Source organism: Solanum dulcamara, chromosome 7, assembly GCF_947179165.1.
Source record: "Solanum dulcamara chromosome 7, daSolDulc1.2, whole genome shotgun sequence".
In the NCBI taxonomy this organism is placed as follows: domain Eukaryota; kingdom Viridiplantae; phylum Streptophyta; class Magnoliopsida; order Solanales; family Solanaceae; genus Solanum; species Solanum dulcamara.
The window spans coordinates 14,548,350-14,575,358 of NC_077243.1; the positions used below are offsets into that span (position 1 = coordinate 14,548,350).

The 27,009-nt window shown below is 31.9% G+C and overlaps 2 protein-coding genes and 1 long non-coding RNA gene across 4 annotated transcripts; 1 reads left to right on the plus strand and 2 right to left on the minus strand.

Moving 5' to 3' along the window:
- Window positions 1-1,712: 1,712 nt before the first annotated feature.
- On the minus strand, window positions 1,713-11,275 carry LOC129894250 (autophagy-related protein 13a). 2 transcript variants are annotated; one of them, XM_055969854.1, is made up of 4 exons: window positions 11,122-11,275; window positions 9,253-10,663; window positions 8,412-8,581; window positions 1,713-2,320 (listed from the first exon to the last, which is right to left on the minus strand). In XM_055969854.1, the coding sequence occupies exons 2-4, from the start codon at window positions 10,579-10,581 to the stop codon at window positions 2,008-2,010; spliced, it is 1,812 nt and encodes a 603-aa protein (XP_055825829.1). In that variant the 5' UTR covers window positions 10,582-10,663; window positions 11,122-11,275; the 3' UTR covers window positions 1,713-2,007. The 2 variants fall into 2 exon arrangements, with proteins under 2 accessions (XP_055825829.1, XP_055825830.1); XM_055969855.1 differs by having other exon boundaries at window positions 9,253-10,666.
- A 1,362-nt stretch (window positions 11,276-12,637) lies between these two features.
- Window positions 12,638-15,906, minus strand: LOC129895949 (uncharacterized). The gene is made up of 3 exons (XR_008767889.1): window positions 15,701-15,906; window positions 14,778-14,828; window positions 12,638-13,143 (listed from the first exon to the last, which is right to left on the minus strand). It is a non-coding gene; the product is annotated as an uncharacterized LOC129895949 (long non-coding RNA).
- An 8,456-nt stretch (window positions 15,907-24,362) lies between these two features.
- LOC129896543 (protein RESPONSE TO LOW SULFUR 3-like) lies at window positions 24,363-25,039 on the plus strand. Its single transcript, XM_055972475.1, has one exon. It carries the CDS (start codon window positions 24,458-24,460, stop codon window positions 24,812-24,814), a length of 357 nt encoding a protein of 118 aa, XP_055828450.1. The 5' UTR covers window positions 24,363-24,457; the 3' UTR covers window positions 24,815-25,039.
- Window positions 25,040-27,009: the final 1,970 nt, after the last annotated feature.

The following is a 27,009-nucleotide window of genomic DNA, read 5'->3' on the forward strand; positions in this document are numbered from 1 at the left end:
TCAAAATTAACTTTCAATGAACTTCAAAACACTCTGTAAATTAATAAATATTAATTGATCGATTAAATAATACCTCAGCAAAAATAATATCATCTCATGATTCTGCCTATATTAATTTAGTGAGATTTTACTTAGTTCGATGTTAAAATAGCAATAAATTAGATTCTTGCAAGTCGCAAATAATACCACATCTACCAAACCCTATGTGTTTATGCTAAATTCATAAATATCTATTTTTAAAATTTTTGGAATTAAAAAATAATGAATCATAATTTTTTCAAATTTCACAAATAAAATTTTATTGATAAGTGATAACTGAAATTTTCTATGTGAAATTTAAAATGCCACAACAAATAATTATTTTTCATTTTTAGAGATCGAAAAGTGGTTCTCTCGCTCTATTACTACGTAAGACCAAATTTTACACTAAAATAATGTCAACACTATTATTTTAGTGTAAACCAACTCCACTAAATTTTATATTAAAAAAAATATTCTCTTTATATTCTTCTCTTTTCAATATTATATTTGTATTATTTTTATTTTCTTTTTTCATAAAATAAATTATTTCTTCTTTTTTCCCCTCACATACTCTCCCTATATAATTCATATTTAATCTAATATAATCATTTGATATAAAATTAATTTATATCATAAATTTTTAAATAATATAAATTGCTAGCATATATTATACATTATGCATATTAATGGAGAATATAAATAAAAGTGAAATTATTAATGAAATACAATTAAATAAATATAACATAATTATTTTAATTTCTACATAAAAGTTGAACGTCCAAAATTAGTGTGTTGCTGCTTTATTAATGCATTATGAAGTTCAAAATAAGAGTCTATGTCATTAATTTTTTCATGTCATGCTAAAAATTGCTCAAATAGATAATTTTCATCTACTAGCATTTCTACCGTTGGAGTTGGACCTTCCCATGTATTTTGAATTGGTGCAATAAGATGATGCTCATCCTCAATTATAATTTCTACAAAACTTATCCCGACCAAAAGCAAAGTTCTCCAAACTTATGCCTAGCGAAATTAGGCTATAGAAATATTACACAATTGACAAAAAGAAGTTACTCGGATGGTAAGCATCCCTCACTTCCAACCCGAAGGTTGTGAATTCGAGTCACCAAGGGAGCAAAAAAGGTGAGAAGCTCCTAGAAGGGTGGGAAAAAAAAGAAATATTAAACAAATTATGTGCATTATAACTTAATTCCTATAAAATTTATGTCGTGCGAGATAAAAAAATTCTAAACTTATGCCTAACGAAATTAGGACATAGATAAGAATGCTTTGGTCCATAAATTTTTCACTAAATGAGCAAAAAAGACAAAAATTAAAGACCATCATAATTGAGGATAAAAATTAAAGACCGCCCAAACTAAGAGTGATACGTGCAAAAACTTCAAAATGGGAGATACTTCTAGTATAGGGTCAAATAAAAAAGTTTTTCAGTAATAATACCAATCCTATGAATATATGACATGAATTCTATAGTTGAATAATACGTATTTTTACTTGGTTTATCACTTAAATATAACAAAATTAATCTAATTTAATGTACACGTATAAGTTTTATAAGCTCGGCATTTACAATTAAGAAAATGATTTAAACTATGCACGTGTGCAATGTATGTTTACACCGTCACTATATAATTGGAACGAAGTGTAACTGATTCCCAAAAATACACTAGAAAATATCAAAAATACAGAAAAACTCACTGCTTATAATCACGTGGTTTATAATCAACAAATAAAGTTTTTTTTTTTTATTCACATCCATCAATATTTTTTAAAATAGGTCATTCAGGCAACTGTTTCAACTATGTTTGTGATTTTCCTCATGACCTTATGTACAGAATCTGTTAGCCCTCCAAACTACAGGAACAATGGAATTCTCCATAGAAAAGTTTGTTCATTAACATTAGGGAGAAATATCAACTACCTTCATCCATTTTAAGCTAACTTTTGTAAGTGGGATACATCGAGTTAAATTCCACCCTCACTGACTGAACGGGTTGCGCTCTTGGACAGCAGTAGATCTTTCAAATCTTTGTAAGTTTTGAGCTCCTCCAATGCATCCGATGCCTTTCTACTAATTAAAAATCCAGATGCAGTGCTAAGTTCTCCCTCCAGTTCAGTCTTTATGCTATGCGAAGTATAACAGCTAGAATCTTGCCGCAAAGGAGGAGCAGTTCTCAGCATGTGAACAAGGGCACCTACAGCTGCATCTTGGGATTTTCTGGTTGTTGCAGATGCCTGGGAAGAGATTTCTGAACCTTTTCTCCCATCAAGGATCTCACTGCATAACAATGATATAAAGTTGAGTTGAAAATCTAGTGGTACTTATACAAGCTAAAGTCAGTGCCTGCTGCCTGTTCGGCAGTTACTGAGAGGTTCATTTATAGTGGTACGTATAAAAGACCTATGCTGCTCGGATACAGGTGTGGGCACCGACAAGGATGGGGATCTAGACCTTGAATTTGTCATCACCTAAATCTTAAGTTTCAGGGATATGGATAGGAGTATGGGTACGGATGTTAGGATGCAATAAATAACTGTATATGACGACATATATTTGCACATTTATCAACGATTATTGATGTTATTTAATAAAAGCTAGTATGTTTGATTTTTTGTATTCACTTCAAAATTTTGTTCGTAAGTTATCCCCGTATGATAGTAAACTGTTACACATGTCTGTCTCTGTGTATAAACTAAGCCCAAAACTAAACCCAATGACCAATCAACGTATAGTTTTTGGCCATAGATGTAGTCAAAGCACCCAATTTAGGTTCACGAAATCCAGTAGCACCCACACCCAAATCGTGTCATATCGACATGGGTGCAACAAGGATTTTGAAGGATTTGAGCAACATAGTAAAGCAGATACCAACTAAAAGCCAATCTCATTCAAAATGGATCCCTAGTCCTGTCAATCCAGTAAATTGTCATTTCCATCCCATCCAGTGCTCCCTAATCGAATCCTATCAAATATTTATATTTCTCCTTTGAATTACTCATATATATCCTATGAATTTCATTTTCCTCCCCTCAAGTGAAGAAACACCAACTATGACAAATTCTGTGCCTGCTGTCTTTGGCAATTACTGAAAGATTCATCTTTCTTTCCTTCACTCCATTCACTCACCAACTCTAATGCAGATTTTTTTTATGTACACTTCATTTTCAACTTTAACTGCCTCCTGTTCTGCATATTCAACTCCGATAAGTACCCACAAACCTAGGATCCATGAGATCTCGAAGCCCCATATAGAATCTATGATACCGAACATGTGACCTAAAGGAAAAATATCAAGTCTTTCCTTTGCTACCTTGACAATGAGAGGGACCAGACTCTGCACAGACTTTAAAGCATAAATGGTATCTCATAATAATCATATATACCCTTCGGGGTGGCCCAATGGTTTGGGCATGGGACTTATATATTAGAGGTCTCAAGTTTGAAACCTCTTGCCAACAAAAGCAAGGGGTTTGCCCTTAGGGTCGAGCTCGTCGCATCGGATTTGCCTAGTACGGGTTACCTCTCCTGTATGGTTTGCGAGCTATTGCATAGAAGTGGGGTTTTTACCCTATGCGCATTCAAAAGGAAGCAGCTGCGGGTTTCCCTTGTCATAAAAAGAAAAGGCAATCATATGCTATTCATATGTGGCTTTCAATAGTGTGTAATAAGCAATGGATATGAAGAATAAGTTCTTATAAAAGGTGAGTATTGTGGCTTATGTTTGTGTACAGAAGGTCAATGGGGCATATAAGTAATTATTTGAGGGAAATCCCATTTCTGAATAATCTACACGATTCTGTTCTGAATCACCATCTCAATAATCTAGTTTAAACAGAGTACTAGAAACTTCAAACCAATGGAACCAACCCAAACACTAATATAAAGCTGGTTTTCATAATTGGCCTTCCACTCTCAAGTCCTACGAGTTTTGAAGATTCTTAGTTTCCTGGTTGAGTATAAACTCTCAAATCTGACTTTTTTGGCCAAATGTAACACAACACATATAAATAATAATAAGAAATAGAAAATAGTGAACAATTAAAAGGATGATGAAGAACCAAGTAGAGTAAAGACGAATTAAGGACTTGCAATAAAGTCAGTTAAACCAACTGGAAAGACTCGTGTAAATCTCAATATCATGCATATCAAAGTATCACATGCTGTAAAAGCCACCCATCAGAAAAAAGGCATGTTCAAGGCGATTGGGAGTTCCACCAATTACACTATGCAAAATAAAATTCTAATCCTTCATCTGCTAACCTAATTGCTGTTCTAATGATACTGGTCAGAGGACTGCTTCCAGTGACCCATTACCTGTTTTCAGCATCATATCTTGCACTATTGAGCCAAGGCAAATCTTTCCATTGTTCCTAGTGAAGTACTCAATCTACTCACAGCTCTCATCCTATGTATAATTTTTTGAGTTATCACCAATTGCCACATTCATACATTAATTGTGCTACAAATAATCCATTATCCACCACCTAAGTTTATGACAGAATCAATGGCTCATTCTAGTTGGTGTCAGGTTACGATTGAGGAAACTGATTGTTTTACATGGCAATAGTACCCGTGAAATAACTCTTTTTAAAAAATAAAATCTAGGAGATAACTCCTTTCTCAGGGTAAAACTATAATTGGATGTTGTTGGTGACTAGTGAAACCACTGACCAGTCAATGTGAGACAAGATCAGAAAGTTGGCAACCTAAAGCTCGACCTGTTGCCAAGAATTCACCAAACATATGATCTTCATTATGATGAAATTTCCTCTCCGGCAGCTAAAATTGCATCAGTTGGTTCTATTGTCCCTTTATTTATTATTTTTTTGTACAGGTGTTCTACTGGTACCTTTATAAGTTGGACATAAAAACTCATGAAGAACTCATTGACGAAATTTATGAAACAACCACCGGCATAGGGTTTGTTTGTTGCTCATGAGGGCCTAGGTCAGTGAGTCAACTATATAGGTCCTTTTATTATCTCATCCAATTATCATATGCATGGTTTAGTCATTCTACTGTGTTATCCGATAATTTAGCACATTTTGATGTGAAGTAGATCATTTGGTGATTTCAAAACTTTCCTCATCAAACACGTATTTTCTTGGTTGTGTAAGTTGATGACATTGTTATAACAAGAAATAATCATGAATGTGTATTGATCAACTTAACCAACATCTCACTAGTCATTTCTAGACTAAACACTAACAAAAATTTGAAATACTTTCTAGGCATTGAGGTAGCACAATTCAACAACATTGAAAGAGAGAAATCTAAGTTTACATCCATGGCTGTAGCAATATGCAGACTTATATAGTTAAACAAGCTTCTCGAAAAACAGAAATGTGAAATTATGAGCTAATGAAACTGATTTATTGACAATCAAGCTTGCACTATGTATTACTAAAAATCTTGTGTCTCATGAAAAACAAAGCACATAAAAATAAATTCTCTGTCTGGCAAATATTTACTATTGCTACTATTTTGGTTTGATTCATATGATCAGTTGGATGATATCCTTACAAAATCACTTTTAAATTAAAAGACTGAAAACATTTGCAACAAACTAGGATCATATGATATGCCTAATCCAACTTATTCAGGGAGGGGCTGTTAGGAATACTCAAATTAATTAAATAGAATATTTATATATCAATCAGGGAGATTAGGGAATAATGTGTATATCAACTAGGATAATTAGGGGAATTCAATGCATATGATATTCATTGGTATTTTTAACGAGCAGAGACATTATTTAAACTCCCAAGAGGTTGATGGAATGATCAAGCTGGACATTGTCCAGATCTCTTCTGATTTTTTCCAGATAACTAAGCACCACCCTGTCATCATTGGGAGGACAGTTATTCTGCCCCATCCATGAGTAAATATTTCATAGTAGCCTCATTAGATCGTACATCTCTACAATTTCGAGAAAAAACTTGGTGTACCTGAATCTACTTAATTCAACTCACACATGAAGAGCTTAACCTTGGATTTTCTAGCAACTTATTCATAAATAATTTAATACAGTAAAGAGGAAAAGATTGATCAAATTTTCACTAAAAGATCTTTTTGCATATCAACTATTGAAGGCAAAATGTAACTTCAAGCAACTTTGCAACTGACAAGTCTCTCTTGAGATAAGACAGCTAGGCGGACTCCAACTGGCAATACTTGATCTCTATTTTGAGGCAGATGGGGTTTGGAGACAGGTGGATCAGATGGATCAGGTTCTCCTTTTCTACTGTTAACTACTCTGTTCTTTTTAACAGGAGCCCAGTTGGATTCTTTTCTCCCAAGAGAGGAATAAGGCAAGGGACCCTTTGCCCCCCTTCCTTTTCATCTTAGCAATGGAGGGACTTAGCAGGATGCTTGACAAGGCTAAAGAACTTAGTTGGTTGCAGGGTTTTGATGTGGGTAGCAGAACTGGACAATTAACCTCTGTCTCACACTTACTATTTGCTGATGACACTCTTATATTTTGTGGGGCTGAGAGGTCCTAGGTTCAATATCTCAATATCACCTTAATGCTCTTTGAGGCTCTCTCTGGTCTCCATATCAACATGTCTAAGAGTGTTATCTATCCGGTGAATATAGTTAATGGGTTGGAAGAAATGGCAGAGATAATGTGTTGCAATACAGGGACTTTCCCAACTACCTACTTGGGATTCCCATTGGGAGCTAGCTACAGATCTGTTGAGGTATGGAATGGGGTGGTTGAAAAGTTTGAGAAAAAGCTGGCAACCAGGCAACAACTTGAAGGCAGAATTACTTTGATTAACAGTGTGTTAGACAACATTCTGACCTATTTCATGTCCTTATTCCCTGAACCAGATGAAATATTGCAGAAGCTTGATAGCATTAGGTGCTCATTCTTATGGGATTTCAATAACGAGTCCCACAAACTTCACTTGGTGAAATGGGATAAGGTTACTATCCCAAAATCACTTGGTGGATTAGGAGTGAAGGACCTGGCACTCCATAGCAAAAGCATGCTCTTGAAATGGTATCGGAGGTATAATCAAGAGGGTATGGGACTTTGGAAAGAGTGGTCCAAGCTAAATATGGACATGATAGCCATTAGGTTACCAACACTAGTAGATTACCTCATGATTGTGGATTATGGAAAGAAATCAGAATATTGTGGACTGACTTCACTTCTAAAACAACTCTACATGTAGGTAATGGGAACCCTATTCTCTTATGGAAAGACCTTGTCTTGGCCAGAATCTATAGAAGGATGAGATTCTCTATTGCCTCCAATCCTTATTCCATTGTTTCACAAAATTGGGAGGGGCATACTTGGTGCCCTGGACTGAGAAGGAACCTGAATGATTGGGAGTTTGAAGAACTTGCAGCACTTATGGGAAGATTATAGTCTGCTGCTGTCAACCCCCTGAAAAATGACATACAGCATAGATGGTACATACTCTGTCAAAGTCAATTACCAACTTTTGAGTTCCAGCAAAATTCTAATTGATCAGTGGCTGTGGAAGCTAATATGGAAGGTCAAATTGCCCCCCTAAGATTAGAGCTTTTAGCTGGATAGCTCTGAACAATGCATGTCTCACTTTAGACAATCTCAACAGAAGAGGATTCAGCTCAGCCAATAGATGCTATATGTCTTAAACAGTTTAGCAACTGTCAACCACCTATTTTTGCACTGCCCTATTGCTGTAGATATCTGGACAATGTTCTTCTCCCTTTTTGGTCTACAGTGGGTTATGCCTAATAGTCTCAGAGAAGTTTTTGTCAGCTGGGGCAATTGGAAAGTTGAGAAGTCCATCAGGAGATTATGGTCTATGGTTCCAGCTGTTGTTGTGTTGGGGCTTATGGACAGAAAGAAATCAAAGATGTTTTAAAGGCATCTCAACTAACAGCTTCAATTTCAAGGGAAGATGCTTAGTCTTACTTTTTAGTTGGGTCAACCTTACTCCTTTGTATAACCCTGAACAATTCTTGGATTTTGTCAGCTCTCTTGTAGTATGATAGGTTTTATTTTTGCCCTTTCTAGAGCTGACTATCCCCACTTTTGTAAATCTTGCATCCTCTGGATGCTTTGTTATTAATACCCTTCTTCATCAAAAAAAAAAAAAGACAGCTAGTGGTCTCTCTAATATGTTAAAAATGTCCCAATTCAGTTACATCAAATGCTGAACTTTATGTCCTACCAGCAGCCAATTTCTAAACAATGCCCAACATGTTAAAAAACAGCAACAAAGCCAACGCACTAGTTCGTGGAGAGCCAATTATTAAAAGACGGATGAACTTTTCACAAGACCGCAAGAGGAACTTCTAGCAACACGAATGTAAAGAGTTCCAATTCCAAGAAGAATCCTCGAAAAATACAGAAGAGTAGCAAAGTTACCTGGCTTGCAAGTCGGAAGTGTCGACGTCATCAACAATAAAAGGACAGGAAAAATCACAGACATCCAAGTCATCTTGAAAAGATAGTCTGCTAGAACTTCTAGAAAAGATACGTGGCGAACCACTTGAAGATAGCAAACCAGAGAACCGTCCTGAATCATCTCTGCAAATCTGAAAAAGGAAGCATAAGAGAGGTTATCAGTTATTCTCTAGATGCTACCAATGAGAGGAGACAGAGACAATCAATTATCCTTTTTGAACTGTAAACTGACTGTACTCTATGGAGGATATTCATCAACCTAAGGGGTACAATGTAGAGTATGCCAAGGAACGTAGTTGATGTTCTAGCATGCAGGAACAGAGAAGGTATTAACTCAATCCAGAAAGTGATATGGAGGGTTGTACGGGCTTGCATATGGTGTTCAATTTAGGTAGAGAGAAATCAAAGATGCTTTGAAGATAAAGTAGGTCATATCCAGAAGATAAAAATGAAGTATTCAGTCCTTTTATATTTTTGGTGTAAAGGAGAATGTTTGAACCAATTTTTGATGTTTTAGATTCCATGTGAGAAGGCGTAGGAATTGTTGTTTTGATAATCTCCTCTGTAATTATGGATGACTACACAGATTTTATGTGTAGTTTATATATCAATATACAAATATGTTACCTTCTCAAAAAAAAAAAGGAAAAAAAAGAAAGTAAGAATACAAACAAGAGTTGGAAAGGTTGAAAAATGGATCAACTAAGTACAATGTTTGGAATAAAGGTATATACATCGAAGTTCACAAGTATGCCTAAAGTAAGGAATAACAGCACATAATTTCCGATTAGAAATTGCTCACCTTTTGTCCAGGACTGATAGTGCCGATATTCGAATCAAGAGTCCTCAGCGGATCCATTTTCCTGAATGACCTGATACCTGAAGGGGATTCTTGGGATGATGAATCATGCTTTATACTTCTGGGAGACATTGGAGGAAGAGAATGCCTGTTAGGATCAGATAAATTAGGAGATAGGTATCTGGAACTTGTACCCATCATTGGATGAGGGATACTGACAGGGCCAGATCCAGAACGCAAACGAGTCTGCCCAGGATTCGCACCTGACAGATATGTTGGTGGTGATGGAGATGGAGATGGTGAAAATGGAGGTGAAAGCTGGTAATCATCAAAGCTTATTGCTTTGTGGTGATTGGGCAGTCTGTTGTTAGGTGAAACCCTGTGTCCATGTACATCACTGGGTGAAGATGAAAGCTCATGTGGTGACCGGTACAAAGGTGGAGATCCTACATATGGCTGTGTCCGAGGTAAAGAAGGTGACATGAGGAAACCACTTGTCCAACTGTGTGGGCGCTGGAAAGGTGATGAAGAAGATGAATGTGTCCCTCTAGACGGAAATGATGTAGGGTGGACACACTTATCAGACGAGGAGGAAGGAAATGACCTCATCGGGTCAGCAAGAGGACTGCCTACATAATTAGTAATGATCTCAGGTGGAAAGGATGCAGCAGTCTCCAGGTTAAAGTCCGACAAATCTTCACGATACGTCACAGATATACAAAGACGACCCTGCTGGGCATCAACTGGAGTAAAAGTATAATGCTTCATCAACTCCTCCTCTGCCCTGGAGAATGGAGCACTAAATGAAGAGACCTTGTAAATGATATCAAAGTCGCAACTCTGACTTGATGAAAGTTTCCTGAAGGCCTTGAATGCAGGAAGGAGCCTCATCATTGAATAAAGGGAACGGAGCTGTATAATTGATTTCTTGTATGTTTTCTTATAAGACGAATCACCAATTTGAGGAACCATTGTCCTCAAATACTCATATTGTACAACCCACCTCTCTATAATAGTCTCTGTATATGCCCCTGCAATACCTGAACTATGCTCTGACAACAAACTAGGTTTCTCTTGAACGATTACTATGTCTATTATCATTGGCTCCATCAAATTTCTATGCCAAAAATTCAAATTATCAAGAACAGCAGGTCGATCTCCCAACACCAAATTGAACCACTTGTCACTCTTTTTCACTTCCCCACTACGACCACAAGGCCGAATAGAAGGAACTCTACAGTCCAATACAATATGCAAGGTTTTCAGCAGAAATTGCGCAAGTATCTGTTCAAACCTTCCATATTCACCTTGTGGGTTACTCTGAAAATCCATTTAATGTACCCCCAAACAAATATCAACCTTATCTTCTCTCAACCATACGCCACTTTAAATCGTACATGACGAGAACAATGATCTGCTACAGATATGTAACAAATTTCAAACAATATCTAGAACAACAACACACCCAATAAAAATCTAAGAGTCACTCAACTTATACAAATAGTCAAATAACTATATCTCATATATAACTATAAGTAATTCTACAGATTCATTTTACATCCAACACGCTATACACTAGCATACAGAAAAAAAATTCAAAGTTTCCAAAAACAAAACAAAAAACTACTTAGAGTGATCAGATTATTATTTTTAAGAAATAAAAATAAAAAAAATCAAGACCTCCAACGAGTATTACTAATAACTTTTTAGATGCAGATCTTAACATCAGTAAAAAGGAAACAGAATGTTAAATAGTAGAACCAAAATTCAAATTCCAATAAGTGATTGAACTGAATTGAATTGAAATTGAGTAAATGAGAAGAGATTTGATAAGAAGAACTTTGCAAGCCAAAAATGAAGGATCAAACTTACTTGAGAGAAGAAAATATAGCGATTAGCAGCAACGAAGAGAGAAAACCTCAGACTTTGAAGCAAGCGGAAGAGAGAGAGAGATTGCGTAGAACAACGAGACTGACCGGCTCTAGAGAGAGAAGGATAGTGAGAGAGAAGAGGGAGAATGATCAAATTGGTCCTTAACTATGTGGTCTGACTATTTTAGTCCTTATATTTCATGTATGTTTAATTTTATAATTTTACTATTAAGAAAATAAGTAAAAGTGTAAATAAATCACTAATAATATAGAGAAAAATATAATTATTATTTGAGAAAGATAACAGCACAAAATATGATAATAACTGAGATAAATTTTAAAATAAAATCATCATTCATTTCTACATTTACTAGCCCTCCCATCTTCAACTAATAATTACACTTATTATTGTTTATATATTTCAAAGAATGAAAGGATACTAAGTGCAAGAGTAATGACAAACAATGAATAAATATAGTGATATGAAATTTTTATCCTAACAGTTTCAGGCACTATTATTTAAAAAAATTATTTATATCAAAAATATTTTAAAAATAATAAAAATTAATATCCAATACTTACATTTTTACATCCGAAATTATGCCCTATGAATCTATGCCTTTAATTTGGTCCCCGAAGCACTTTTGAAACACCTTCCCCGAAATTTGCCCCGGGACTCACTCCAAAATCATCTTTAAAAACACTGTTCTATACTAGGTAATCGAAAAGATTTTGATGTATGAAAAACAATGATCAGTTTAGTATATATATATATATATATATATATATATATATATATATATATATATCACTTAATAAAAATAATCTTTTATATATTTTTTTTAAAAATCATTTCTGTTATAAACCTTGAAAGTAACAGTGCAAATTAAGAAAGGATGTTATCTTTAACTAATTTTTCACGTAAGAAAAGTAGAAATTGTTTTTTCTTCTCACTACTATATATCGTGTGCGTCTGCAACAATAATGTATACATTTTTTCTTTTTTTCCTTATAACATAATTTTTCGTTCTTGCAGTAAGAGAAACAGTTAGATTATGATTTCAAAAGATGTTAAAAAGATATCAAATATTGACCTTTCAAGTTTCAAACATATAAGAGTTGGTTATGGCCAGAATTTTTCACTTCCAGTTTTTATGTTTTTATACAACTCACATGAGTTGTTGGATGAATTTAATAGATTTTTTTTTATTTGCACTGTTATTTTAAGATTAAAATGATTTATTTTCATACATTGAGGACTATTTCAATGTTGTGTCATATATTAAATACTAAACTAATCACTTTTTTCATATATTGAAGAACCATTACAACAACAACAACCCAGTGAAATCTCATAACGTGGGGTATGGGGAAGGTAAAGTGTACGCAGACCTTACTCCTACTAAGGTAGGACGGCTGTTTCCGAGAGACCCTCAGCTCAATAGAAACATAAGCATAAAAAGAGGTTAAATACTGCTAAGAAGTATAAGAAGTTCAAAGCGTTATGTGAAGGCAAATAACGAAAGCGACACAGATAAAATAGAGTAATCAAAGTACAGAGAGTAGTATATTAACAAAAAGCAGAGTACAAGAAATTATAGTGCTCTAATGCGCCTACTAATAAGGAGAAATAACGAGACTTTGTACTAGCCTTCTATCCTAATATAGGTCCTCAACACCCTCCTATCTAAGGTCATGTCCTTGGTAAGTTGTAACTGCGTCATGTCCTGTCTAATCACCTCTCCCCAATATTTCTTCGGCCTACCCCTACCTCTTCTGAAACCATCCATGGCCAACATCTCGCACCTCCGCACTGGGGCATTTGTGTCTCTCCTCTTCACATGCCCAAACCATCTCAGTTGCACTTCCTGCATCTTGTCTTCCACCGAGGTCACTCCTGCCTTGTCCCAAATAGCCTCATTTCTAATCTTGTCGCTTCTGGTATGCCCACACATCCATCTCAACATTCTCATCTTGGCAATTTTCACCTTTTGAACGTAAGAGACTTTAACTGGCCAACAATCTGCCTCATATATTGAAGAACCATTACAGTTATGTAATACACATAAAAAGCTAAAATAGTCTGACCCATATATATTAAGGATCATTTTAATTATTTTTTTGAGAGAAGACTGTAGATATACGAACTCCTAGGTCTATTCTTTTGTCACGACCCAACTCCGTAGGTCGTGACTGATGCCCGAGTTGGGCACCCATACGTACCCTTAGCCCAAATTAGCATACTATCCGAGTAACATAGGTAATGATCAGAAGGGATCTCTAAACAGATCACAGAAACATATATAGCGCATAAGGGTCGATAGGCTGTCGCGAAACACACAAAATCCAAAACCATATATACAAAACCCACAACATAACTCTGTCTACAGACCTCTACAGATGATAACATAGTCATATAACGGGACAGGGCCCCGTCGTACCCCTGACCAACATATCCAAATATATAGAGATAAAGTCAGTACCAAAATACAAGCTCCGAACAAGAGAGCACTGTCAACGACGCAACAAATGTCCTAAACAGGCGGATCAGCAAATCAAACTTTGATACATGCGGGCATGTAACGCGGCCCCCGAAGAAAGGGGGGTCAGTACGAAAAATGTACCGAATATGTAAACCATGAACTGTAATAAATAAAATCATAATCTGAATAGTATGTGCAGAAAATGAAATAAATGTTCAGAATTTTAAAATACTTATCATAATCACAGATCATATATGCAAAGACATATGCCATAGTCGGCCCCATTATGGGACTCGGTGAAAAAAACGTGGTCGCCCTCCCATCATCGGCGCCACGGCACAACATAATACCAGAGTAGAGAATATATCCGTAACAAATTATATCATATCAGATGGTCATATCAAATCATATCACATCATATCAGATCATATCCCAAACATATGTGTACATGGCACAGCATAACTCCGTGGCATAACATACACCACCCCATGTAGCCCCCTCACATCGGGACACGACGAATAATGCAGAGAAATACGCACGAAAACATATCCTGGCCCAGGCTCAGTGAAAGAGTGGTTACAGTATACACGAGTATAGTAGTGAGAACTATATGCAATTTAAAATTTAAAATATTTATACAAACTCAATAGCATAGTTTCGATACCAATCATATATAAAAAGACTTGAATAATGATAATAGTGCAAGTCTTTCCAATATCACGATAGTCTACGTAAAAAAATAGTTTTCTGAAATCGTTTTCATATTACAAAATATAATGGAACTTACGGAATAATTAGTCGTATAATATTCGGAAGAGTAGCAAAGAGTTTCTTTCAAATTCTACCTAACGTAAGCCTAACGGAATAACAAAGAAAATTTCGGAATAGTGGGGTTCACCTCGGTCAAATGAGGTGACGTATACAAATTACGTGCTTTAAACTTCATAACATTATTTATAAGAGTTTCAAGGTAGTCGGTTTCTATTTGTGCAAATTCTAGAAGTCTAGACAATTTCTTTAAAAATATTCATAAATATCTAATTCAATTCTATTGAATAAAAAAATGGGTAATTTTGAGCGTCGATTCCGAAGAGTAGAGTCATCCCCGAGGCTTGTATCCAAACCTATTACACCTAGGACATGCCAAGAGAAGAAAAGGTAAAGCTTTACATACCTTATTGGCCTTTTATGCTTGTCCAAATTCAATTTTCGTTTTCTCCAAAATCTACAATTGGTCACATTTATCAATTACTATTCATAAAACTTTAAGAATTCAATTTTACCAATACTTGTCTACAAAAATTTCGGCAGCATCTCCCCTATATATATGACAACCCCGAGATTTCAACTCGGCCACAATATCAACAACCAAGCCAACAACAACACCAATACCATCAATAATCAATTTAAAATGCACCATAACATAAATTAATTTCTTTTCAACTAGTGCAACAACTTTCAACCCAACTTTGCATTTCCAAATAAATATGAATATTTCATGTTCATAATTAATTTCAACTCATTCCAACATAAGTGAAAAGTATTCCAAGTAAGCTATCCAATATTCATCAATTCCATATTTCACCCAAAAATTCCATAAATGCAACAAAACTATTATAATTCATTTTCTTCTTTCAACTTCATAATCAACATCAACAATCCACACTTTTAACAACTTTATCTCCATAATATTATAAAATCATACTAAAAATACATAATTCTCTACAATCCATTTCAATACCAACTTAACTCATTTAAGCTTCACTTATATTCCAAGAATCACAACAACAATTAACAAACTATACAAACTTAATTTTTTTCCATTTCATCACCTAACCCATATTTCCAACTTCAAATAAATTCATTCAACTTCCCATTCCAACATAAATTTTTTTACCCTAACTACTACTCCATAACTACTACTAAAATACTACACAAAAATTTGATTCATCTTGCCTTCACAATCTTCATATACATGGATTTATACATATGTAAAACTCACCATACAAACTCTCATATTTCCATAAATTCTACACATCTCTACATACTACAACATAAACAACCTTCATAACATAATAAAAATAAATTAATTCTTACCTTTTTTCTTCTAACTTCTTCACTCCAAAATCAATTAAACAAGCCTCCAATCTTCCAAAATAACTCCACCATGTTATAGAGGACCCTTAAATTAGTGGGAATACTAGAATGAAAATATTTTTGGGAGCAAGATTTCAAGGATCAATTTTTTCCCCCCTTTGGCCGATTTTCTTCTCTCTTTTTTTCCTCTTGTTTCTTTTGTTCTTCACTCCTCTCAATTAGTCTTGAAAGTTCTAGGAACTTATGACTAAGTACCCTTTTATGTCATTTATCACTTGGATGAAAGACTTGGGCTTGGATCCTTGTCATGGACCATGGCAAGGTTGAGCCTATCTTCTTTATTATTTATTTTTTTGCTTCATTTTCTTTCAAGCCCAATCACTTAGCCCATATATTTTCATAAAACTACATATTGTGAAATTCTAATTTTTCCTTTACTCTTTTCCAATTTTCCCATCATGAAATTCCAATTTTGACCTCGACCTTTTCCAATATTTTCATCACCAAATTCCAATTTTGCCCTCAACATTTTATAGTATTTCCACCTCCAAAATTTTCATAACCGACTTACATATCAAACAAGATCAAAACATAACATTACCCTTAACTTGTTATAATTATCCCGAAATGTTCAAATGGGAAAAAAAATACGGGATATAACATCTTCACTTCTTGTTAGTGAAATTACAAGATTACAAATTACAATTAAAAAATAAAATGAAGAAATTAACTTCACTTCTTGGCTGAGGCGCGGATATCTCGCTCTCTTTAAGGAGATTCAAGCCCACTGCAGTAAATCGTTTCACTGGTCCAGCAGTAGTTCTCTTGATTTGTCCCCTTCAGGATACAACAGTCTTATCACAAAATGTAACTCAACAAACTCTGGACAAGAGTTGAGTTTGAAGCTCCACACAAAGAACACCCCTTCAACTAATAAGAACTCTCTTTTTAGACAAACTTAATTCTCTCAATTTTTTCTTCTCTTATCTTGCATTTCAAAACAAAAAAAACCTCTCTATTTATAGGAGAGGAAATCATACAAAGATGAAAAAATAATGGAATGCCATCATTATCATCATTTAGTACACCATTATGATTTAGTGCACCACTTATTAGTGATAATTATGTTAAAAATACATAATGGAATGATTTAGTCTTGCACTAACTAAAGATGATAATGAAAAACATTTTATGCATTAATGAAAAATAAAATAAAGATGACATTAAATGTCATCAATGGACAATTGCTAAAATTATAATTTAATAAAATATTAAAATGCCCACACTAACACTTCTCACTTTCCACTCAGTTTTAGATGGAGTGTTATTTTTTGCATTATCATAACCCGGAAAAAAAATTATTTTATGATCGAAGATTTAATTTGAAAAGTTTAGGTTTTATCAGGTTATGGTATAAAATATTTATTATACGACTAAATCACTTAAAATTAACAGCAAGAAAGTATCTGTTATTTGTAACTCATATCCACATAAATAACAACTATATCCATCAATACTTGAACAAATAGAAAAAATCACTTAATATTTTAAAATAATACCTTATTATAAAGCAGGCACTAATTAACACCGTTAAATATAAATAATCTGTTATAATTACTTGAAATTACAATCATTAATATACGAGCAAATGAAATTTAAACTATCTTGACTGAATGCTCCAATTAAAAGAAGTCTTGACGTAAAGCATTAAAGGAATCAAAAGCTGATAAGAATCGCTTGATAGATTCTTAGGAGTTATTGCGTATTAAATTATGTCTAAGTAATGTCATGTTTAACAGTATTCTTTTGTTATTTATAAAATTCAACATACCTAATATATATATATATATTATAGTAATGCATAAATAATACATAAATTATATCATAATTATTTTATGTATTATTAATAATTATATAATTAACTTTAATCAACTATCCGACATTTAGGTGAAATGAAAATGAATTGTTTGAGATTTAAGGAGAGAGAGAGGTGAAGGAAAATGAAGTTGAATTTTATTTTTGGACTAAGGATTTTGTAAATGAATAAAGATAAAAGGAAAAAGAAGAAAAGAAAAAGGATAAGATTTGTCACTTATCTCGAGGAGATCTTCCTCCACTAGCAGGTTATGCAAATCACCATCCATAGAGTTTCACTAGGGTAAATTTTATAAATATACAATAAATAAATTTTATTTGCTTTAAATATAGTCAGATTTTTATTTACGTTAGAAAAACTCAAAATTAGCAATACATGTTCAACAAAATTTATTTTCAATAAAATGGTCATATGTAATATGTAATGTAATGTATCAATATGTATATATAATGTATCGATATTCTATAAGTAGTGTATACTTGTGTATAACTAACTCTATGTCAGAAATGTATATACAATAAAGTATACACTGTTGACCAATTTTTTTCAATTTCAACTAACTCAAATCTCCTCTAAACAATCTCGAAATTTAGATATGAGGTACTCTCAATATAATAAATTTTTTGATATATTATTCACTCGAAACCTATTCACATTTACAGTACGTCAATTTATAAGTCGAGCTTTAAGTATGGAAGAAGGATGAGGAGGAAACAACGAAGAAAGAAGGAAGGAAGGAAGGAAGAAGAAGTCATTAATGATTGAAAGAAGAAGACCAAGAAGGTGCAGAAGAAAATGCAAATTGTACCTCACTTGCAATTGAAAAGTGTCGAATAACCAATTTTGATAAAAAAAAATGATAATTGAGTTATTTTGAGCCATGATTTATAACTAAATGATCATTTTGCTTAATTATCCATTTCTACTTCTTATATTAACATCTAAGCCTATCAGTGTTGGGCTAGACTCTTCTGGAGCAAAATACCAAGTCGGCTACTTACTGCGATCCAGCCCAAAGACCACATCGGATCAGCTCGTTTTCAAGAATACACTAAAAAGATCGTTACGCCTTCCGTTTCAATCTGTATGTCTTAGTCTGTATTTTTAAAAATAATAATACTTTAGTCATATTTTGGTAAGTTTTTAAATTTCAACATTTTCATTTTACTGTTCAAACATTTTTTATAGGAATAATAACATGACATTTTTAGACTAAAATCATAAGATTTAAAATTTATTTTAATGCTTTTTTATTTTTGTATATAACCAAATTAAGACAAATAAAATGATACGGATATATTTTTATTTAAATTATGAAAAACTTATCTAAATACACATTTTATCTCTAAAATTTCCCCAATTTTAAAAAAAAATCAAAAATCCCATATCGGATACATCACTCCCCTCTTGCTATACATCCCTATCCCCCTCTAGGATACATCCCTATCCCCTCTTGGATACATCCCTCCCATATATATCTAAATGTCTTATCCCTTCTCTGATACGTCTCTATCCCTCTCTGATACATCCCTCCCTTTTGAATACATCACTCTCCTATATATCCGGATATCTGCTGATGTATCTGAAAGCCCAATGATGTATTCAAAATTCATAAATTTTAGGATTTTTATAATTTGAAAAAAATAGGAAAATAATATTAGGGAAACTTACATAAATATACAATATTAAGAAAATATTTACCATTTATAGCAATAAAAAAATAATTTCACTGAACGCTTATAATACATTTATAATATAGTTTTAATACGTATTGCAGAGAACTATTTATAAAACATATATAATACAAGTTTTATAGATAGATAATACATTTATCACATATTTTAATAGAATTATAATACATTATGTTAGTTTCTTACTACACAAACATAATATATATTTTAAAACACTTATAATACATTTATATTGTATGCATAATTCACTTTTAATACAAGTGTAAATTTATCATAATATTGCTATAAATGGTAATAAATAAAAAATATCGCTAAAATCAATAATTAATTTTTAAAAAACACTCAATCAAGTAATTTTTTCATAATATAATTAGATTTTAACACTATGAAATTTATGTAAACTACATACTAATATATCAACTGAGAATGTATAAATGGATAGGCTTATGTACTAAAGGGCCTCCAGCTTGAATGAATTTAGTCCATGCAGCCCAACTTATGTATAAGATTAGCTTTCCTTAATTTGCATACTTGTTGAATCAAAATCTTTTCCAACTTTAAACCAAATTTATTTTCTTGTATTATTATTTATTAATATATTATTTAGAATAACATAAAAAATAAAAATAAAAAACATTAAGTAGACACATAATTAACACAAACGGAAAGGGGCAGAAACGGAATTTAAAGGAAGGGGCAGCAGAATGTAAGACGAAAGAAGAATTGGAAAGGAAATATTGATTGTGAAGTGCGAGTTAAACGTATTTGACACTAATTCATCGCTAAATAAAATTATTTTTATATTAATTTGTTGCTAAATAAAACTAGGAACGATTTTTTGCTTCTTATTCTATCGTTACTTATGTATTTTAGTATAATATATATAAGGTGGCTAAAACAGCAATAGGAATTCTAATTGGCCTATATTTATCTCCAATCGTAATTTTGATGTGATTGCCACTATTTTTTAGGATAAAGAATCATTAAACTTTTGTGGAGGTCGAAATCAAACATTATCCCAAAACTTTGATGTGCACTTCTACCACCAATACTAGATAACAAGGGCCGTTAAAAAGGATGTGACAGAGGTGATATCTGTCATGTGTACCAAAAAGATGATAGTGACGAATTTCAAATTTTTACTTAGATGATTCAATATATGAAGGAATAAACTGACGAAAAATTAAAAAAAAAATCAAGATTTACTATATATACTTAAAATAAATTTTAACTATACGATATAATTTTTCATTGATGAATCCTCCTATCTCTCCCACTGACCTAATGGTTAGCCGGACACTTAATATTAGTTTTTTTTATTAGTTGAATACATAAAAGAAAATTGCTTTCCGGAAAATGACAAACATAACCGAAAGTTGTTATTTTAAAGCAAGTTAATTGGTGAAATACGGTTTAAATTTTTAAAAAATTGAGTTGGAGATATTTTAATTTAACTGTTTATGTGTAGTTTTGTATAGGAAGAAATCAAAAGCGAAGATATTTTCCACAAAGATTAGTTTGCAAAGCACCAAGACTATAGTCCACGAGTCACATAAAGTAAGTGAAAACTTTTAAAAACAAGGTTTAAATTTTCCACAAAAAACAAAAAATATTAACCAATTGATCTTTTCATGCATCTAAACTTTTATAGACATAATTACCTGTTATATCTTTTTAGTAAAGCATATATCTAATTATATCATTAAAATACACGTAAGCTAATTCGTACATAATCACTATATAAAAGAACAAAAGGTTAGTTTGCAAAAATGTGACGTCCTTCAAGAGCATCGAATGGTATCGCAATGGTATATTCTGGTTTATATTGCCACCATAATTGCATATTCAAAATAACATATAGGTCCACAAAATTTCAAAATAATTAATTGACACACTGCCTAATTTTTGAGTGAGAGTTTTATGACGCGTCTTTTTAACTCATTTCAGCACAATTTATTTTAATCTAAATATTTTTGATTGAGTTAATAACCCACTAATTTATTAATGAAAAATTTTCAATAACAATGTTTGTTTGAGGCCTGATTACAAAACATAGCAATAGTTAATGAAATTCGCTTTGTATCGACATCATTTATACAAAATGAATTATTGCATCACTGATATACGATGAATTTCATAAATCCTCGCTATGTTTGACAAAAATGGTGTATAAGTTTGCCTAGTTAGATAATTTCTTTTTTATTATTTCGTCTTATTTTGGTAGTTCAAATTCAGTCAATCCATTTATTTGACACTCGTATATATATATCGGTAGCCCGCTGGTAAGACGTAATCTTATGGCAATGTCTTACTAGTAATAATTAAATAGCTTGCCAAAAACTTTAGGGAATATGCTGTTTGGTTGTAGCTCGTAGGCATTTCTATTGCCGTCAAATATTCATTATTTCAATTAACTAACATTTAATTATGTGCATAAGACGAACATACTTACTATGACCCTATAATGTGCAAAAGGCCGCTGTCTAATTTCTATCTTAAAATTAATTTATTTTACTAATCTTATTTGTCATGCTTTTTCTTAGTTTTCAATATTATCATAAAAAATGTCTAATCCACCAATAAGAGTAGATATTTATCGATTTACGTTTCCATAAAGGTTGGGGTACTTTTTCTATTTTACTTTACGTGAAATTCATAATTTTCTTTTGATTGTGATTTTTCAAACAATTTATAAATAGTTTAAACAATGAAAATACCATTTATAGTAACTTTGTACAACATTTTATTGTAATTTTTGAGAAAATGAATGTCCGAATTCAAACTGAAAATTAACTATGCCGACTATTGTAATGAGACTATGGTTTTGAGTTTAAAATTTTTAAAATAATGGAGTCAATGAATATTCGAATTTTTAAATACAGTATTAAAAATTTTAATCATCAGGAAATAAAAAAAAAATCCTAGTTTGGTAGGTATAGATCTTTCTATGATTTCAACTTTTGGCAACGAAAAATTGTTTTATGTTTGATTCAACATTTAAACAAAAATTAACAAAACAAATGAAAAAATTATATAGTTTGAATTTGATGAATTGAATTATGACTCATCAATTTAGACTAAATTAATCAATCGATTTTGAGTTAAAACAATAGTGGACGGCCTAGCATATAACTTGTTTATAATTAATTGATTCAACTTGTCTTGATCCAATTAAAATTTGATTAATTCCAATTCGACATCTTTAATTATTTTTATTTTGTTACGAACATTTGCGCGTCAATTGAGTTTTGTTAGGCTAAGTGAATCAGCACAATTGATGAAGTAATAAAGAAGTGGAACTCAAATATCTTGTCACAAAACTCCAAAGCTACTTTATGTATTTACAAAGAAACCGAATTTCACAGTAAATTCTGATATAAAATTCAGTAGCCAGAATGCAATTAATTGTGAAATTTAGCACATTGAATCAAGAATAAACATTTAACGGGTTTAAAAGTAGATTTTTTAGGAATCATAGAGTAGAGGGTTAATTATCATTTTTTTCTATCTTTTTTTAATTTACAGAAATCACTTAAAAAATGGTAATTCGGATACATTAATTCAGTAATCCAGATACATTAATTAGAGTTTTATGTATCAGCAGGTAATATTTAAAGCATGATACATTGAACATAAAGATAATTTATGAATCAGAATTAATGTATTCGGGTTACTGAATTAATGTATCCGGATTGATGAATTAATGTATCCGAATTGCTGAATTAATGTATCCGAATGAAAAGAAATGATTTTTTGAAATTCTTTGAAATGGATGAGATAATGGAAAATATGATAAATAAATGAGTGTAATTAGGTAGTTTTTCCTAGAAAAATATGACACTTTGTATATTTAATATTTTCCCGTTCTTATTTATATGTCATTTTTATTAAAATAAATATTTTTTAATATTTATTATTTCACAAAATTAATGCATAAATGACACTATTCTTCTTATTTATCTTTGAAAATTATTAGCCTTGAAAATATGCATTAGACCAACATAGAAAAATTAAATAATTAATTCATGTTCATTGGTCAAATTAATTAATCAAAATAAATTAATTTATATTCATTTATTGAAAACCCGACTTCAAAAGAACACTATATAAGGATACAATGGTAGTTTTTTAAGGGGTGTGAAACCTAAAATAATGACAACTAAATAGAAACGGAGGGAGTAACAATTTAACTTTAATTATTTTTTTATCCTTAGGGCCTAATTTTTTTTTGGCAGTTAACTGGACATTTTATTAATCACCAAGTAATATTTACAAATATAAGTTAACCAATATCATAATAATTCAAGGGTATAATTGAATTTTTTTTTTTGCAGAGTTCTAATTCAAATACAAAATTACGTGGGAAGCGATGAACCAAACACTTGATAAAACATAATTTCTGCACTATTAATCCTTGCATTATTAATTTTTACATTATTAATTTATGCTTTATTAATCTTTGTACCAAACAATTCCTAATTACATTGTGACAACAAATAGTCATTATAATTATTAGATTATATATTTACTAAAGTTATGTATTTACTCGACTAATAGTTATTATTTTAATAATTACATCAATTCTAATTATTAAGTGACTTTATCCTTAAAAAATAAAATGATCTATAATCATATATTTTGTTGATCATAATTTATTTATTTTAAAACTGTGTAAAATCAAACTATTTCCACGAAAAGATAAAGGGCAATGTCAACTAAATTTGACAGAAGGAAGTACATTTTCGTATCCCATGACGTAATTACTCCATCTGTCAATAATATTTGTTTATCTTTTAATTTTATAAATTAAACAAATATTTTTTAATATATATTTATAATATAATGAATAAATAAAAATAAAAGGAAGGAATACCTCGCAAAATTAATGTGATGCTGGGCCCGGGAGGTGCCTAACGTGCATTGTAAAGAAGACAAAAAACACTCCACTATAATTGGATTACAATAAACCCCTGAATTAAAAAAGAGAAAAGATATTTCCCTCAATAAATAATTGTGGTGTAAATCAACTCCAAAACGAAACTAGATACATTGAACCTGGACATGCTCATTTTGGATCTATAAGAACTCTTCCTACTTAAACGGTTTTCACATCGTGAAGTCACAAATCAATTAATCAATCTCCTCGCTTCTCTTTCTTTGTTTCAATTATAATTTATAATCACTCTAATCATGTTTTCCACCATTGCTGTGCCTTCCACCCAAGCAAAACCCCATCACCACCGTGAGGTATCCGCCGTGCCGGAGAGCGAGGTGCTCAGAAGAAGAAACGAGGAGTTAGAGAAGGAATTGAAGAAGAGCATTGAGAGGGAAGAGAAAATGAGGCAGGACTTGAAGAAGACATGGGAGCGGCTGAGGGTGGCGGAGGAGGCGGAGGAGCGGCTTTGCTCTCAGCTCGGGGAACTTGAGGCGGAGGCTGTTGATCAGGCTCGGGCTTACAGGACACGTGTCATCAATCTGATGGATCAACTCTCTTCGGCTCATAAACTTCTCGAGTCAGCTTCTATTTCTGTTCCCAATTTTCGATGATTTTGTAAGGGAAATTGGGGTTGACAGTAGACACATCTTCTCCATTTTAAAACTAGGTGTAGAGCGCACCCTCCTACTTCAATTTTTAAAATTGGAGGGTTCGAAGTTTCGAGTTACTGACGGAGAAAAAGGGCGTGAAGAAAAGGGTTTAAAAAAAAAGTGCATCGAGCATGCTTGTAAAATTATGTGCAATATATTGTTGGTGAAGTTTTTGTTTCTCTTTCATCTTCTCTTCTTTTTTTTTACTTTGGTGTAAGGTTTATTATTTTTTATAATATTTTTAGTATTAAATAAATACATAAATTATTAATTGATAAATTCAGAGGTTTAAAACATTATTAATAAGATTATTTTAATAAAATACTCAATTAGAAAAATTTAAGGGATTTGTCAGGTCATGAAGCCCATTTTTTTGAGAGAAAAAATCTGAATTTGTTGAGGAAGATCAGTTGTAGTCATCATTGACTCTATTTATTATTATGATAAATCAGTATATCAAGATGTCAATCTGAGATCTTATTTTGGTTCGATACGGTCGACACTTTTTTCGCTGTATACCCTCTCCATCCTTCGGGGTGGAAGAAAGTCACGAAAAATAGTAACATGGAGCTGGAGACATGGGAAAATATATTAAAACTCCTCTAAAGTTTAAACTGTAAAATTAATTTCTTATATTCACTTACAAATTAAATAATTTTTTTATTATTTTTGTTAAAAGTAAAATGAAGTTTTTTTTTAAAAAAATAAATATAAAACTAAAAATAAGTTTGTAAAGAATTATAAAATTAAATTTTTCGTTTAAACTATACTATTTTGTTAGTTTTATATTTAAATTATATATGAGATGTGTTGCATTATCTTAAATACTTTGAACAAAACTGAAGCAATTGATTTACGTGTTTAAAACAATTCATGAGTTGCAATCAAATTAATTGGGTCGTTCACTTTTTCTCTATTTTGGTTACATCTGTGTGTCTATTCCTTTTGAAAGTTAATTGGGCAACGGACCCATTCGATGACATTAACCAGTCTAAAATGAGCTTTTACTACCGGCAGTGGCGTGGCCACTTATAGCCCAGATGGCCAATTGGACATGAAAATTTATATTATGTATATAAAATATTGTATAAAATATATTGTATATAGATTAAAAATTATTTTTCATACGTATATTAAATTTTGAATATTCTTAATAAAATTTCTGATTTCATTGCTGCGTTCCATGGAAAGTGAAAATAGTCACTCATAAATTAGACTTTGCTATTGTATGTATTAGCCTGTTTGAATTGACTTATTTTTAAGCAGCTTATAAGTTGAAAACTGTTTATAAGTTAAAAAAAAAGTAGATGCAGGCCAACTTTTTTTTTTACTTATAAGCTGTTTTCAACTTATAAACTTCTTAAAATAAGTTCATCCAAATAAACGCAATTATTTATTGGGGCTTATTTTAAGTACAAAATGACTTTAAGTTGGTCAGTTAAACACTCAAAAAAAAACTGAAAACAGCTTATAAGCGAATCCAAATGACTTCTATGTAATGTTTCTAATTTGTAACAATTTAAATGGCTTCTATGTAATGTTTCTAATTTGTAACAATTTAAAGTCTTTCCCTCGAAGAGAGTGATTAATTTTCCTTTTAGAAGCAAAATAGAGCAAACTCACCAAGTCATACTGATTGGACTAATTGAGAGCTATATTAAGATTAGAAAAAGAATGTTTTTAATTTGTAATAATTTAAAGTCTTTCCCTCGAAGAGAGTGATTAATTTTCCTTATAGAAGCAAAATAGAGCAAACTCGTCAAGTCATACTGATGGGACTAATTGAAAGCTATACGAAGATTAGAAAAAGAATGTTTTTAATTTGTAACAATTTAACGTCTTTGATTAATTTTCCTTTTAGAAGCAAAATAGAGCAAACTCACCAAGTCATACTGATTGAAATAATTGAGAGCTATACTAAGATTAGAAAAAGAATGTAATTACTCCCTTGTCCCCCTCCGTTTTATATTATCTAGCTCATGTTAATTTGATATAACTTTTAGTTTCTTTTATTAGAAATATATTTTATTAAATTAATCTTATTATTGATATTTTTGAAGTCTAAATTTGACTACTGATAATTTATAAAGTTAGTTGAAACTAAAGATATAAAAGGAAAAATATAACAAAATTCTTTTGTTTTTCTATATATCTAT

Bases quoted from the DNA above. Each gene is read 5' to 3' on its own strand.
- LOC129896543 (XM_055972475.1), top strand. From the start codon at position 24,458: ATGTTTTCCACCATTGCTGTGCCTTCCACCCAAGCAAAACCCCATCAC.
- LOC129894250 (XM_055969854.1), bottom strand. From the start codon at position 10,581: ATGGATTTTCAGAGTAACCCACAAGGTGAATATGGAAGGTTTGAACAG. The intron at 8,582-9,252 runs GTGAGCAATTTC...TTCCTTTTTCAG, and splicing joins CTATCAGTCCTGGACAAAAG to ATTTGCAGAGATGATTCAGG. The intron at 2,321-8,411 runs GTAACTTTGCTA...ATTGTTATGCAG, and splicing joins ACTTCCGACTTGCAAGCCAG to TGAGATCCTTGATGGGAGAA.